Genomic DNA, 14,207 nt, shown 5'->3' on the forward strand with positions numbered 1-14,207 from the left:
TTACAGTGATAAATAGTGATTGCCAGGTGGTGGTATTCTAGTGTCATCATTCCTTTTGATATTTATTAGCTGGAATTCTGCTCTAAGGATCAATCTTCCTTTCTTCACTGTTTGTTTATAACAATATAGACTCAGAAGCTTATTTTATTCTACAGATTATAATTGACTACTGTGATTATTTACTGTGATGCTAAAATTGTCCCAAACTGGAAGTGGGTGCCCCTCCACTCTGCCTCTTGTGTCCTTTTGACATTTTTTTTTGAGCACTTTGTTACTTTCTGCCTCCACAGGATATTTTAGGCTCATGTTCTTGTACTTTCTTTGTCTTGGCACTTAAATCAGCCATTTCTCTAAGGAGCTCTGTTTTCTTTTATTGGAGATTGGTTTTTAGAGCTCCATTCTGGGTACTAGCTGTGCTGATCGCTAAAGGAGTGTTATTATATCTAAGCCCTCTCAGTGAACAGAACTAGGAAAAAACTATATACATGTGTACATATATACACACCCACATTATACATAGGTAGACATGTGTATGTCCCTGCTCCTGTGATTTTGTGCTGGTACTTCCCATCCCAGTTCATGATTGCAGAGTTCACTCTAACTCCTTCTCCTTTCCATTTTTAAACTCAATTTTCTAGCAGTGAGAATCCTGGCTCTCATTACCCAACACATATTGTTTGCTCAATCCTAGAATACTAAAGCAGTTTTAGAATTGCTAACCCATACTGCTGTGGAAAACAAACCTAACTAGAATTCAATCTGTGTTTACAGTTATTTTTATCTTTAGCCTGAGAGTACATAGTCAAAATAATGTGCCGAAAGTTACTTGTGACTCCTAAATTTTAATAGCTTAAAGCAACAGAGGTTTATTTGTGCTCACACTGCCTGTCTGACACAGATCAGTTGGAGAATTTTGCTCTGGGTCACTTTGGGAGCCAGGATGATGGAGCAGCCACCATCACCATGGCATAGAAAGGGAGAGTGTGAGGTCTTGTGGTCTTAGAGCTTCTGATTCAAATGAGCACATAATTCTACCCGTGTTTCATTGGCAAATTCAAATGGGCAGTAAAATACAATCAAACTGTGTGCTCAAAAAGAGCGCTTGTGAAGAAATTTTATTTATTTAATGCCATCTTTATGAATTCTTTGGAAAAAAAATTTTTTATAGCTAAGAAAACGGAAGTACTCCAGCTTATTTTTAACCAATATAGGGTCCAATTCATCATGTTATCTGTTACATAATATTTTATACTGCAGACTGGTACCAAGTTCATTGGGCCATTTCCCAACTAATGGATATTTAGATAGTTTTTACCTTTTCCTATTAGAAACAATGCTTTGATGAATATCCTTCATGAACTGATGACCTTGTTTGGGCATCTCTGTCAGTAAAGATACCCATAGGTGGAGTTACTGAGCAGTCTTTTTTTTTTTTTTAAATCAATCAGAGATTCCTTATTTCCTACATTCTTCTCTGTAAAGTGAAAGTAATAATAGAAGCAACTTGTTAATTAATATGAAGCCCTTGTCACAATCCCTAGTACATAGCAGATGCTCTCTTATATGAGAGCTATTATTATTCTTTTCTCTCAAATGTGGTACCAGATTGTGATGTTCTCTTTTGCCTTGGTATTTTCTGTGGGTAGTTCACCTCGTCCAATGGGGTTTCAGATTCCCAACGTGGAAGGAGTGGCTGCTATCTTTTCTTCGTAAAACAAGGTACTTTAAGGCAATGTGTTCTTCAGTTCTTTCTAGATCTAAGATATCCCTAAGATTCAACTGACTCTACAGATTAGAAGCTAACAGAACTATTGTGATGTAAGGAATCATGACCATTTGAGAAACAAGAAGAGGAAAGGAGAGACTGTCAATATTTAGGGCAGCTCGCTCCCTGATATAAGAATCCTTCTCATGGCCATAGAGTATGAGGCTGTTGCTCACCCTGGTAAAACTTCAGCGGGTCAAAAAGGGTGTTGAAGATGCCCTGTATTATATCTACTTATTGGAGTTTATTTATATTCTGCCAAATTGTTTCTCATTGGCAAAGTTGTTGTCCATCTTTCACAAAACACTGCATCATCACTGGCATTGAGGAGTGGTATGAGCCTTTCTACTGATATCTGTACTGATGTTCCCAACACATGAAATGCCAGGACATATGGCATTACCTCACTATTCAGAATAACATGCAATCTTTTGTTTGTTTGTTTTCACTATGCAGTGGCTTTCAGTTGATCCACAAGGGTTGGCAACCATCAACACTAATTCTAGAATATTTCCATCACTCCTCCGATGAAATCCCAAACCTATTAGCAGTCATTTATATATATATATACATATATACACACACATATATACAGATATATACACACATATACATACATATATATATACATACACATATATACATATATATACACACATATATATACATATATACACATACACACACATACACACACACACACACACACATATATATCCAGGAGTAGAATTGCTAGGTCATATGGTAATTCTCTGTTTAACCTTTTGAGGAAGCACCAAACTTTTCCACAGCAGTCACACGATTTTACACCCCACAATGTACGAGAGTTCCAATTTCCACACATTCTTGCCAGTCAACACTTGTTATTTTATGTCTTTTTATTTAAAGCTGTCCTAGTCAGTGTGAAGTGGTATCTCTTTTTGGTTTACATTTCCTTAATGAAGTTGAGCATCTTTTCATGTGTTTATTGGCCACTTGTATTAATATATCTTTTGGAAAATATCTATTCAAATCCTGTCCCCTCATTTTTAATTTGGGTATTTGTCTATTTTGTGTGGTATAATAGTTCTGTATATATTCCAAACATTAGACCCTTATCAAATATATTATTTGCATTCGTGGATTGTCCTTTTACTTTCTTGGTGTTATCCCTTGAAGCACAAAGGTTTTTAATTTCGATAAAGTACGATTTGTCTATTTTTCTTTGTTGATTGTGCTTTAGGTGTCATATCTAAGCAATATTTGCTGAGTCTGAAGTCATGAAGATGTATACCTAAGTTTTCTTTAAAGAGTTTAATAGTTTGAGCCCTTAAATTTATGTCTTTGATATATTTTGAATTAAATTTTGAATGTGGTGTGAGGTATGGATCCAACTTTGTTCTTTTTATGTGGTTATCCAGTTATCCCAGCATCATTTGTTGAAAAAACTATTCTTCTACCATTGAATTATCTTGACATCTTTGTTGAAAATCAATCTGCTGAAAATGTGAGAATTTATTTCTGGAAAGTCAATTCTAATCAGGAAGTGTGAGCCTTCCAACTGTTATTTATCAAGATTGCTATGGCTATTCTGCCTCTTTCATGTCCATATGAATTTTAATGCTAGCTTGTGTATTTCTGGAAAAAAGGCAGCTGGAATTTTGATAGCAATTACATTGAATCTGTATATTTCTTTGGGGAGTGTTGACATCTTAACAATATTAAGTTTTCCAATCTATGAACATAGGATACATTTTATTTATTTATTTAGGTATTTAAAAAAAATTTTCAACGATACTTTGTGAGATATTTAAGTTTAACCAACTACTTTCATTAAACTTATTTCCAAGTAATGTATTAATTTCGATGCTATTATAAAGATAGTCTCTTAATTTCATTTATGTATTGTTCATTACAAATAAAATTGAATTTTAGATTTTCATCTTGTATCCTGAAATTTGCTGAACTCCTTTGTTAGCTTTAATGGTTTGCTTGTGGATTTCTGGAATTTTCTAGGTATGGGATCATGTCATCTGCAAATAGAGATAGTTTTACTTCTTCATTTCCAATTTGGATTCTTTGGATTCATTTTAATTAATCCACCCCCCCTGCCCCAATTACCTTGGCTAGAACCTCCAGTACAACACTGGATAGAAGTGGTGAGAGTCATCTTTGTCTTGTTCATGATCTTAAGAAAGCTTACAGTCTTTTTACCACCGTGATATTAGCTGTATGTTTTCCATAGATGGCCTTTATTATGTTGAGGAAGTTCCCATCAATTCCTAATTTATCGAGTAATTTTATCATTAAAAGGTGTTGGATTTTGTCAAATGCTTTTTTTCACATGTCTTGAGATGATCCAGACATGCATTTTGGTCCTTTGTCCTATAATTAAGGTATATTACATTGATTAATTTTCATATGTTGAACCAATCCTGCATCCCTGGGATAATTCTCACTTGTTATGGTGTTTAGTCCTTTAAAAAAAATGTGGCTTCCGTTTGTTTGCTAGTATTTTGCATGTGTGTGTGGCAGGGTGGTGGGGTTGGCATCTATAATCATTAGGGATATTGGCCTGTAGTTTTCTTTTCCTGTGATGTCTTTTTTTTTTTTTTTTTAATTAGGGTAATACTGGCCTCATAGAATTAGCTGGGAACTGTTTCATCTTCTAATTTTGTGAAGAATTTCTAAAAATTAATATTACTCTTTCTTTAAGCTTTTGTTAGACTTTATTAATGAAGCCATCTGGTCCTGAGCTTTTCTTTGTGGAAAGTTTATTTTTTAATCATTAGTTCAATCTCTTTATCAGTTATAGATATTGAAATTCCAATTTCCTCTTGAGCCAGTTTTGGTAGTTTTTGTCTTTTTATGAATTTGCTCTTTTCATCTAGATCATCTAGTTTTTGGCATATGCTCTAGTATTCCTCTATAATTTTTTTTCCTGTAAGACTGAGCCCCTTTTTAATTCCTTATTTTAGAAATCTGAATCTCCTCCCCACTGCTCCACTCATCAGTCTGGCTAAAGTTTTGTCAGCTTAAAAATTTTTCCAAAGAACTTACTTTTGGTTTGATTGCATTGATTTTCTGTATTATATGTCATTTATTATTTTGTATTAATATATAAATATGAAACATAATGTCTAATATTATTTAACATAACATTATTTAATAGTAAATACCAATATTTAATATAATGTGATATAGTATTTATATTATTATTAAACTATACTTATCATTTTTTATACTCTATTATTATTGTCTTCCTTGCACTTGTTCTAGGTTTAGTTTGCTCTTTTTTCTCTAGTTCTCTAAGGTAGAAGGCTAGGTTATTAATTTGAGATATTTAAATTTTCCCATATAGGCATTTACTGCTATACATTCCCTTCTAAATACTACTTTTAATGCATCTCATAAGTTTTGGAATGTTGTGTTTTCATTTTCACTCATCTCATAGTATTTTCTGATTTCCCCTGTGATTTCTTTTTTGAAACATTGGTTGTTTAAAAGAGGATTGTTTAATTTCTGAATGTTTACAGATATTCTTGATTTCCACCCCATTCTTTTCTAATTTCATTCTATTGATATCAGATAATCTACTTTGTATAATTTCAGTCCTTTGAAATTTGTTGAGACTTGTTTAATGGCCTGACCTGTGGTATGTCCTAGAGAATGCTCCATGTAAATGCAGTAACAATGTGTATTCTGCTGTTGCTGGCTATTGTGTTCTATAGATGTCTGTTAGGTCTTGTTTCTTTATAGCATTGTTAAAGTCTTCCTTTTCCTTGTTGATCTTATTACTAGTTGTTCTGTTAATTACTGAAAGTGGAACATTGAAGTCTCCAACTCATATTGTTGAATTTTTTTATTTCTTCCTTCAACTGTGTCAGTTTTGGCCTCATGTATTTTGGGGCTTTGTTGTTAGGTGCATCTGTTTTATAATTGTTATATTTTCTTGTTGATTGACTCATTTTATACAACATTCATCTTTGTCTCTGCTTTTTTCATACAAATTGCATCTTTCTGCAAGATGTGTGTCCATGAACAAACATCTATAATTATTCCTTTATGCAGTCCCCTTTAAATAAGATAGAAGAAATGTAATGTCACAAACAAAAATATGTTTGTACTGTCTTTTATATTTATCAATGTAGTTACATTTACTGGTGCTGTCTATGCCTTCGTGTGTAATTGCGCTACTGTCTGGTGTCCCTTCATTTGAGCCTAGAGGTCTTCTTTTGGTGTTTCTTGTAAGATGAGTCTGTTAGTGAATAACTCTCTCACTTTCTGTTTCTCTTGGTTTATGACAATTTCTTCATTTTATTTTGAAAGACAGGTTTTCTGAATATAAAATTGTTGGTTGACAGTCTTTTTTCTTTCACCACATTGAATGTGTCATCCTTCTGCCTTTTTGCCTCCAGTTTCTGATAATACAACAGGTCTTAGTCTTACTGAAGATTGCTTGTATATAATGAGGTATTTTTGTCTTGCTGTTTTCAATATTATATGGTATTTTGGTATTTGACAGTTTGATTATGATGTGTCTAGGTGTGGATCTCTCTGAGGTTATTCTATTTTGAGTCTGCTGAACTCTTGGATGTGCAGATTAATGTTTTAAATAAAATCTGGGACACCTTTGCCATTAATTACTCAAATATTATTTCTTCCTTTTTCTCTGTCTCCTTTTCTTCTGGGACTACAATTGTGCTTATGCTGGTATGCTTGATGGCATCACAGAAATCTCTGATGCTGTATTTATACTATTTTTGTTCATTCTATTTTCTTTATACTCCTCGCATTTTAATTTTAATTAGCCTATCTTTATGTTCACTGATTCTTTTTTCTGTCTGCTCAAATCTGCTGTTGAGCCCCATGAGTGAATTTTCCATTTCAGTTATTGTACTTTTCAACTTTAGAATTTCTAATTGATTATTTAAGAAAATAATTTATATCTATTGATATTCTCTTTTTGGTGAGCCAGCTTTCTCATAACTTTTTTTTTTTTTTCTTTGAGATAGAGTCTCGCTCTGTGGCCCAGGCTGGAGTGCAATAGCACCATCCCTGCTCACTGCAATCTATGCCTCCTGGGTTCAAGCAATTCTCCTACCTCAGCCTTCGAAGTAGCTGGGATTACAGTGTGGGATTACAGGTGTGGATTACAGCCACATCTGGCTAAATTTTTATATTTTTAGTAAAGATGGGGTTACACCATGTTGGCCAGGCTGGTCTCAAACTCCTGACCTCATGATCTGCCTGCGTCAGCCTCCAAAAGTACTGGGATTACAGGTGTGAGCCACCGCACCTGGCCTCTCATACTTTCTTTTAGTACTTTAGATGTGATTTTCTTTATTTCTTTGAATATATTCAAAACATTTAATTAAAAATAGTTATCTTTGTCTAGTCGGTCCAATACTTTAGCTTTCTCAGGGAAAATTTGCTTTGATTGCTTTTTGTCCTGTGTATGGACCATATTTTCTTGCTTTTTTGCATGTCTCATAAGTTTTTGTTCAAAGCTGGACATTTAAAATAATACAATGTGGCAACTCTTGGAATCAGATTCTCCTTCCCTCCCTAAGTTTGTTTTTGTTGTTGTTTGTTGTAGTAGCTGTTGATTGCTTAGTGACTTTTGCAAACTAATTCTGTAAAGTCTATAAAGTCTCTGCTTGGTTAGCTTGGTGGTCAGCCAATGATTAGGCAGAGTTTTCTTTAAATACCTCACACCTGCCTTAGCTTTCACTTCCTTCTTTCACAGAGCCTCAAAATCAACCAGAGGTGAGAGCTTTAGGTCTATTCTCTGATCTTTCCTATGTATGAGCACAGCTCTAGGCATGCACACAGCCCTAAGTATGATTATGATCTTATAGATTCCCAGGAATATGCCATAGCCTTTCAAAGACCCTATGGACATCTCATTGTTCATCTTTTCCTTTGAAGCTTTTTGATTAAGCTGTTATCCACTGCCTCAGGCAGCTAAAAGTCAAACAGTTGCCTGGCAAGTATCTCTAGGGAAAGAGCTTCCCACACTGGGTGAACTGAGAGTGAAACCAAATACCGACAGCCTTGCAAGTGTTTTTTTCAGGGAACCATTAGACAAGTCAATAAATGACAATTATTTGGGAATGAGGTTTTGAAAGATCTCCAGCCCTGACCTGCCCCATCTAGTGGCTTCTAGACTGCTGGTTTTTACTGTCCATGTAGGCTGTTATTTTTCAAAGATACTACAGCACTAGAAAGTGTGAGATTTAAGCAGGTCAGGTTAAAATGTCGCAAAGTTCTGTTTTTACCAAGAATCAGCCATTTTTTATTGAATAAATGATCTCCTGGTTGCCTATAAACCTTTGGTTTATTTCCAGAGTTATAAAAATGTTGGTCTCCTCTGAAAACTGGCACAAGACAGGGATGCCCTCTCTCACCGCTCCTATTCAACATAGTGCTGGAAGTTCTGGCCAGAGCAATCAGGCAGGAGAAGGAAATAAAGGGTATTCAATTAGGAAAAGAGGAAGTCAAATTGTCCCTGTTTGCAGATGACATGATTGTATATCTAGAAAACCCCATTGTCTCAGCCCAAAATCTCCTTAAGCTGATTAGCAACTTCAGCAAAGTCTCAGGATACAAAATTAATGTACAAAAATCGCAAGCATTCTTGTACACCAATAACAGACAAACAGAGAGCCAAATCATGAGTGAACTCCCATTCACAATTGCTTCAAAGAGAATAAAATACCTACGAATCCAACTTACAAGGGATGTGAAGGACCTCTTCAAGGAGAACTACAAACCACTGCTCAATGAAATAAAAGAGGATACAAACAAATGGAAGAACATTCCATGCTCATGGGTTGGAAGAATCAATATCTTGAAAATGGCCATACTGCCCAAGGTAATTTATAGATTCAATGCCATCCCCATCAAGCTACCAATGACTTTCTTCACAGAATTGGAAAAAACTACTTTCAAGTTCATATGGAACCAAAAAAGAGCCCGCATCGCCAAGTCAATCCTAAGCCAAAAGAACAAAGCTGGAGGCATCACGCTACCTGACTTTAAACTATACTACAAGGCTACAGTAACCAAAACAGCATGGTACTGGTACCACAAGAGAGACATAGATCAATGGAACAGAACAGAGCCCTCAGAAATGATGCCGCATAGCTACAACTATCTGATCTTTGACAAACCTGACAAAAACAAGAAATGGGGAAAGGATTCCCTATTTAATAAATGGTGCTGGGAAAACTGGCTAGCCATATGTAGAAAGCTGCAACTGGATCCCTTCCTTACACCTTATACAAAAATTAATTCAAGATGGATTAAAGACTTATATGTTAGACCTAAAACCATTAAAATCGTACAAGAAAACCTAGGCAATACCATTCAGGACGTAGGCGTGGGCAAGGACTTCATGTCTAAAACACCAAAAGCAATGGCAACAAAAGCCAAAATCGACAAATGGGATCTCATTAAACTAAAGAGCTTCTGCACAGCAAAAGAAACTATCATCAGAGTGAACAGGCAACCTACACAATGGGAGAAAATTTTTGCAACCTACTCATCTGACAAAGGGCTAATATCCAGAATCTACAATGAACTCAAACAAATTTACAAGAAAACAACAAACAACCCCATCAAAAAGTGGGCAAAGGACATGAACAGACACTTCTCAAAAGAAGACATTTATGCAGCCAAAAAACACATGAAGAAATGCTCCTCATCACTGGCCATCAGAGAAATGCAAATCAAAACCACAGTGAGATATCATCTCACACCAGTTAGAATGGCCATCATTAAAAAATCAGGAAACAACAGGTGCTGGAGAGGATGTGGAGAAGTAGGAACACTTTTACACTGTTGGTGGGACTGTAAACTAGTTCAACCATTGTGGAAGTCAGTGTGGCGATTCCTCAGGGATCTCGAACTAGAAATACCATTTGACCCAGCCATCCCATTACTGGGTATATACCCAAAGGACTATAAATCATGCTGCTATAAAGACACATGCACACGTATGTTTATTGCGGCACTATTCACAATAGCAAAGAGTTGGAACCAACCCAAATGTCCAACAACGATAGACTGGATTAAGAAAATGTGGCACATATACACCATGGAATACTATGCAGCCATAAAAAATGATGAGTTCGTGTCCTTTGTAGGGACATGGATGAAACTGGAAAACATCATTCTCAGTAAACTATCGCAAGGACAAAAAACCAAACACCGCATGTTCTCACTCATAGGTGGGAATTGAACAATGAGAACTCATGGACACAGGAAGGGGAACATCACGCTCCGGGGACTGTTGTGGGGTGGGGGGAGGGGGGAGGGACAGCATTAGGAGATACACCTAATGCTAAATGACGAGTTAATGGGTGCAGGAAATCAACATGGCACATGGATACATATGTAACAAACCTGCACATTGTGCACATGTACCCTAAAACCCTAAAGTATAATAAAAAAAAAAAAATGTTGGTCTTGACACTGTTTGACAGTTTCCTCATTGCTTTTATGGAGAAGGGAATTTTCTGATGTTTTGACTCTGCCATTTTCACTGACATCACCCTAACATGCAACATTAATGGAAAAACATAGTCATAAAGTACTATAAATATGCTTCAAAGCATGAAACCTAGAACTCACACAAATAGGAGGAGAACAAAATACTTGGTTTTTTGATAGGTTAGGAATTTTTAGCATCTCTGGAATCGGGGACAATTTCAATGTAATATTTACCATGCTAAATTGCTTTCTCATTCCTAGGTAGGTAGGAATTGCCTTTGGGATTTTTGAGAGACTGTTGATGGAAACAGGATAAAAAAGGTACAAAAATCTGAGCTACCCATGAAAAAGCTGAAGGAGGAAACATGGTTGCAAAGTTATGTGTAATAGAATCATAAGTTTGCATCAGTTATGATTTATTATAAAAATTAAAGTCACCTTTCTTGAAACTCAGTTTGGGAAATATATTGTAATGTCTTCTTTGAAGGCTGTGAGCTTCTACAAGGTAGAGATTGATGTTTAACCTTTTCTCTTTCCCTAGTGTCTAGCCTGTTACCTGTCCTCATGTGTTAAGAATTTTAGTTGCAACTGACAACCCAACTCAAACTAACTTTAGTAAAACAGTTAATTTGGTATACCTAAATTTCCAAAGATAACAGACTTCAGGTATAGTTGGATTCAGGAACCTAGAAATCTTTCCCAGGAATATTTCTAGCTCCTACTCTTGTCTGATTTTCTTTGTTTGGGCTTCACTTGAATCTGTCTTTGTGGGCCAAGGGCTAGAATACCTAGATTGACTGTATTTTGGTCATGTGCTCTTCTGCGAAGCCTGACTGTGTGTTCTGGGGTCAGCGCCACCCAGGCCACATTCACTGATGGCAGGAGTTGGGTGATACAGAGAGAAAAAAAATGAAACATTGTCACTAAAGAGGAAGGAAGGAGGGATGCTCATTAGACAAAATCAATGCCTGCCCACCACACACAAAAAATACCTGTATTGATTTTTTTTTTCAGCTGCATGATTGAGTTGAACTTAGCAGTTTGTTCTGGGACTATGATATAATCTCTGTTCCTTGTATTCATGAGATTACTCCCACTTCCATATCATTACCCCACCTAGGTGAGTTCTCATCTCAACTTCCACAGTGCTTCCAGTCCTATGTGCTTTAATATAAATACATGTAAGTGTGCACAGAATTAAGCTCCCTGGGCAGAGGGGAGTGCTCAGGAGCATGGAGTATAGTTCTGTTCTTTTGGATTTATCTCTTTAAAATTTCATCCAGAAGAGGGGACACATGTAAAAAACAAACGTAATTTTTCACATTTCTTAGATTGGGTTGTTATTGTTTTTAAGTATTCATTACAAAGTTGATGTTTTCTGTTAACAAGTAGCTATTATTTGCAGGTTTAATATCAATGAAAAATAAATCATCTATAAAATGGGAATAATATCCGTAACTACCTTGGGAGAGTTGAGAAAACTGAATGAGGATGTAATGACATGTAAAACACATAGAACATTGCCTGTTCCATACATTATAGCTAAGTTTTAGCAATTATCATTATTATTATTAAAGGTTGACTCCATCTCTTACTCTATTAAGCCTTCACAATCAAGTTTGGAATAGAGAGTGCGGGGCTGACTTAGAATCCACTTAGTGCCTGAGCTAAGGTTAGGGACTCCAACTGTGAAAGCAATAGTGAAATAAGGATCTCATTGATACAGTCTGGGAGACACTGAAATAATTATCTGGTTGGATCATTCTAGTGAGGCCAATTGTGGAATGTTTGGTGAGCTCTCATTGCTGGGCTGTGTTGCCCAGGTGTCTACCATCTTCTCTGGTTGACTCTCTTTCTCTTCAGGCAAGTGCGAAGTGGCATCTCTGCCACAGTCCCCTTGTGAATCTACTCAGTGGTTCTTTAATTCACTCATGGAGCAAATACTGTAGAGAACTTACTGTAACAGCTGGATTTATTGCGTGCTTGTTGCCCATTATGTACCAGTTCTGTTCTAGGCTTTGTACATTGATTGATTTATTAAATTTTCATAAGGTTCCCATACGGGAGCTGTTTTTATTATCCCCATTTTTCAGATCAGAGAACCCAGGCACAGGGGAAGTACCCTGTGGTAGATGCTGTTGATGGGATGTAAATGGGCTCAACTGTGGTGAGGCACAGAAAGACAGGAGCAGGAGAGAGAGAGTAAAAGGTGAGAAGGTCAGATCAGTCCATGTCCATGAGTTTGGATTTTATCTTAAGAATAGCAGGACACTTTCAAAGAGTTATAATCTAGGAAAGAAATAATCTGCATTATATTGAAACAAAAAGATAATCTTTGTTGTAAAGAGAATGGACACAGGGAAACCAGCTGGGGAGGGCATTGTGGTTGTCCAGTTGAGAGAAGATGGCTTGAGTAGGGAAGTTGGCAATGGGGATGGCAAATATTTGACAGACTGAGATAAATTATGAACATATATTAGAACCTATAGAAGTCTGAGGGGATCAGTCAACAGAGGAAGTGAGAAACACACATGTCAGCATTTTAAAAATACCGGGGTTTGGAGGGAGATCTCTGGAGATTCTGGAGGTGTCGGGGAGGTGGGGTGTGGCGGTCAGCTTGGGTGTGCAGAGGTTTGTAATGTTCGACTCGTGCTCTTCTGTTGTTTCTGCTGTTGTCTTTCCTAATTTGAAATCACAATGAAGTGTATGTTCACTATGTTAATAAGCCCAGAATATAGGCAGTCACTTCCCAAATGATCCTTGAGCCAAGATTTGAAAAATACTGAAAGGAACTCGTGTGCTATGTGTGAGTCTGTGAGACGGAGAGTGGCGGTGATGGAGTAAGGGAGAGGGAGTGGAGGTCAGGGAGAGGGAGAATGACCCTGCGCCTGGGGACTGGGAAGACATTCCAACCAACCATCAGGTTTGATTATCTCAGTCTGGGATGAAACACTGTTCGATTGTTTGGGACCTTCCATTTTGTGTGAGCTTTGTGGCTTTGTCCCTTCAGACAACTGTCTAAATTGCAGAACGAGAATGCAGGCAGTAGGGAGCTTGATGGACACCCCTCTCCTGCTCGCCCCTGTAGTGTGCGCGTTTGCTGATCTCAGCCTTCTCCTCTCCTGTTTAGGACACTGAGGTTTTGAACACCGCCATTCTCACCGGAAAGCCTGTTTCGGTTCCTGTCAAAGTCGTGGGGGTCCAGGAGGATGGTTCTGTGGTCGATGTGTCTGAGTCTGTGGAATGCAAGTCTGCCGATGAAGACGTCATTAAGGTAAGGGGGGATTTATCTACAGCTGTCCTAAGTGCTCAGAGCATTTTGTCGCCCCTTCTTTTGTCTCCAAGGTCTTGTTCTGACTGAGCATCCCATGCTCTAAAGAGCTGGAAAGACCTCATGAAGGAGGAAACAGCTGACCACAGAGACTCCCTGGAATCAGCTGCAGCAGATGATGCTGCTTCCCTCTCCCTGGAAAGGGGAATCCCTGACCCTTAATCTCCAGCAGAAAGAATTTATTCTCCTCCCCTTTCTTGTCTCCCCATTCTTCCCTCTATCTTTCCTCATAAGACAATATTTTCCTAACTTTAGCAATCCAAATAAGACTTTCTCATTTTTTGCAAACTCACTGTGCCTAATAATATTATTTACTCAATATATTTTCTTTAAATGCCTTGCTTCTTTGGGGTGGCCAGTTAGCTCAGTGGGTTAGAGTGTGGTGCTAATAAATGCATTACTTTTTCAAACTTAAAAACTAATTTAGCTTCATTGTAAGACAATGAAGTCCATGAGCTTGGTGTATTACATTTTTTAATATGCATTAAAATAAATAACTATTAAAATAAAAATAAGTTCACCCATGTGCCACCTAACTTAATTTGAATATAACCAGTGGGATACAGTTTAGGAAATGGGACATTTCTGCTAGATTCTTCACTCAAATTAGCTATGATTCTGATTCCAAATTCTGCT

General features: G+C 37.0%; 1 protein-coding gene across 4 annotated transcripts in view; it reads left to right on the forward strand.

The window, feature by feature from the left end:
- The window catches only part of TMEM132B (transmembrane protein 132B), a 529,452-nt gene that overhangs the window by 429,648 nt on the left and 85,597 nt on the right, over nt 1-14,207 (forward strand). For all 4 annotated transcript variants that reach the window (XM_055239058.2, XM_055239060.2, XM_055239062.2 and 1 more), the window contains one exon: nt 13,371-13,514. In XM_055239058.2, coding sequence (XP_055095033.1) covers nt 13,371-13,514 — 144 coding nt within the window. The remainder of the gene's footprint in view (nt 1-13,370; nt 13,515-14,207) is intronic.

Source organism: Symphalangus syndactylus, chromosome 13 (genome assembly GCF_028878055.3).
Source record: "Symphalangus syndactylus isolate Jambi chromosome 13, NHGRI_mSymSyn1-v2.1_pri, whole genome shotgun sequence".
In the NCBI taxonomy this organism is placed as follows: Eukaryota; Metazoa; Chordata; class Mammalia; order Primates; family Hylobatidae; genus Symphalangus; species Symphalangus syndactylus.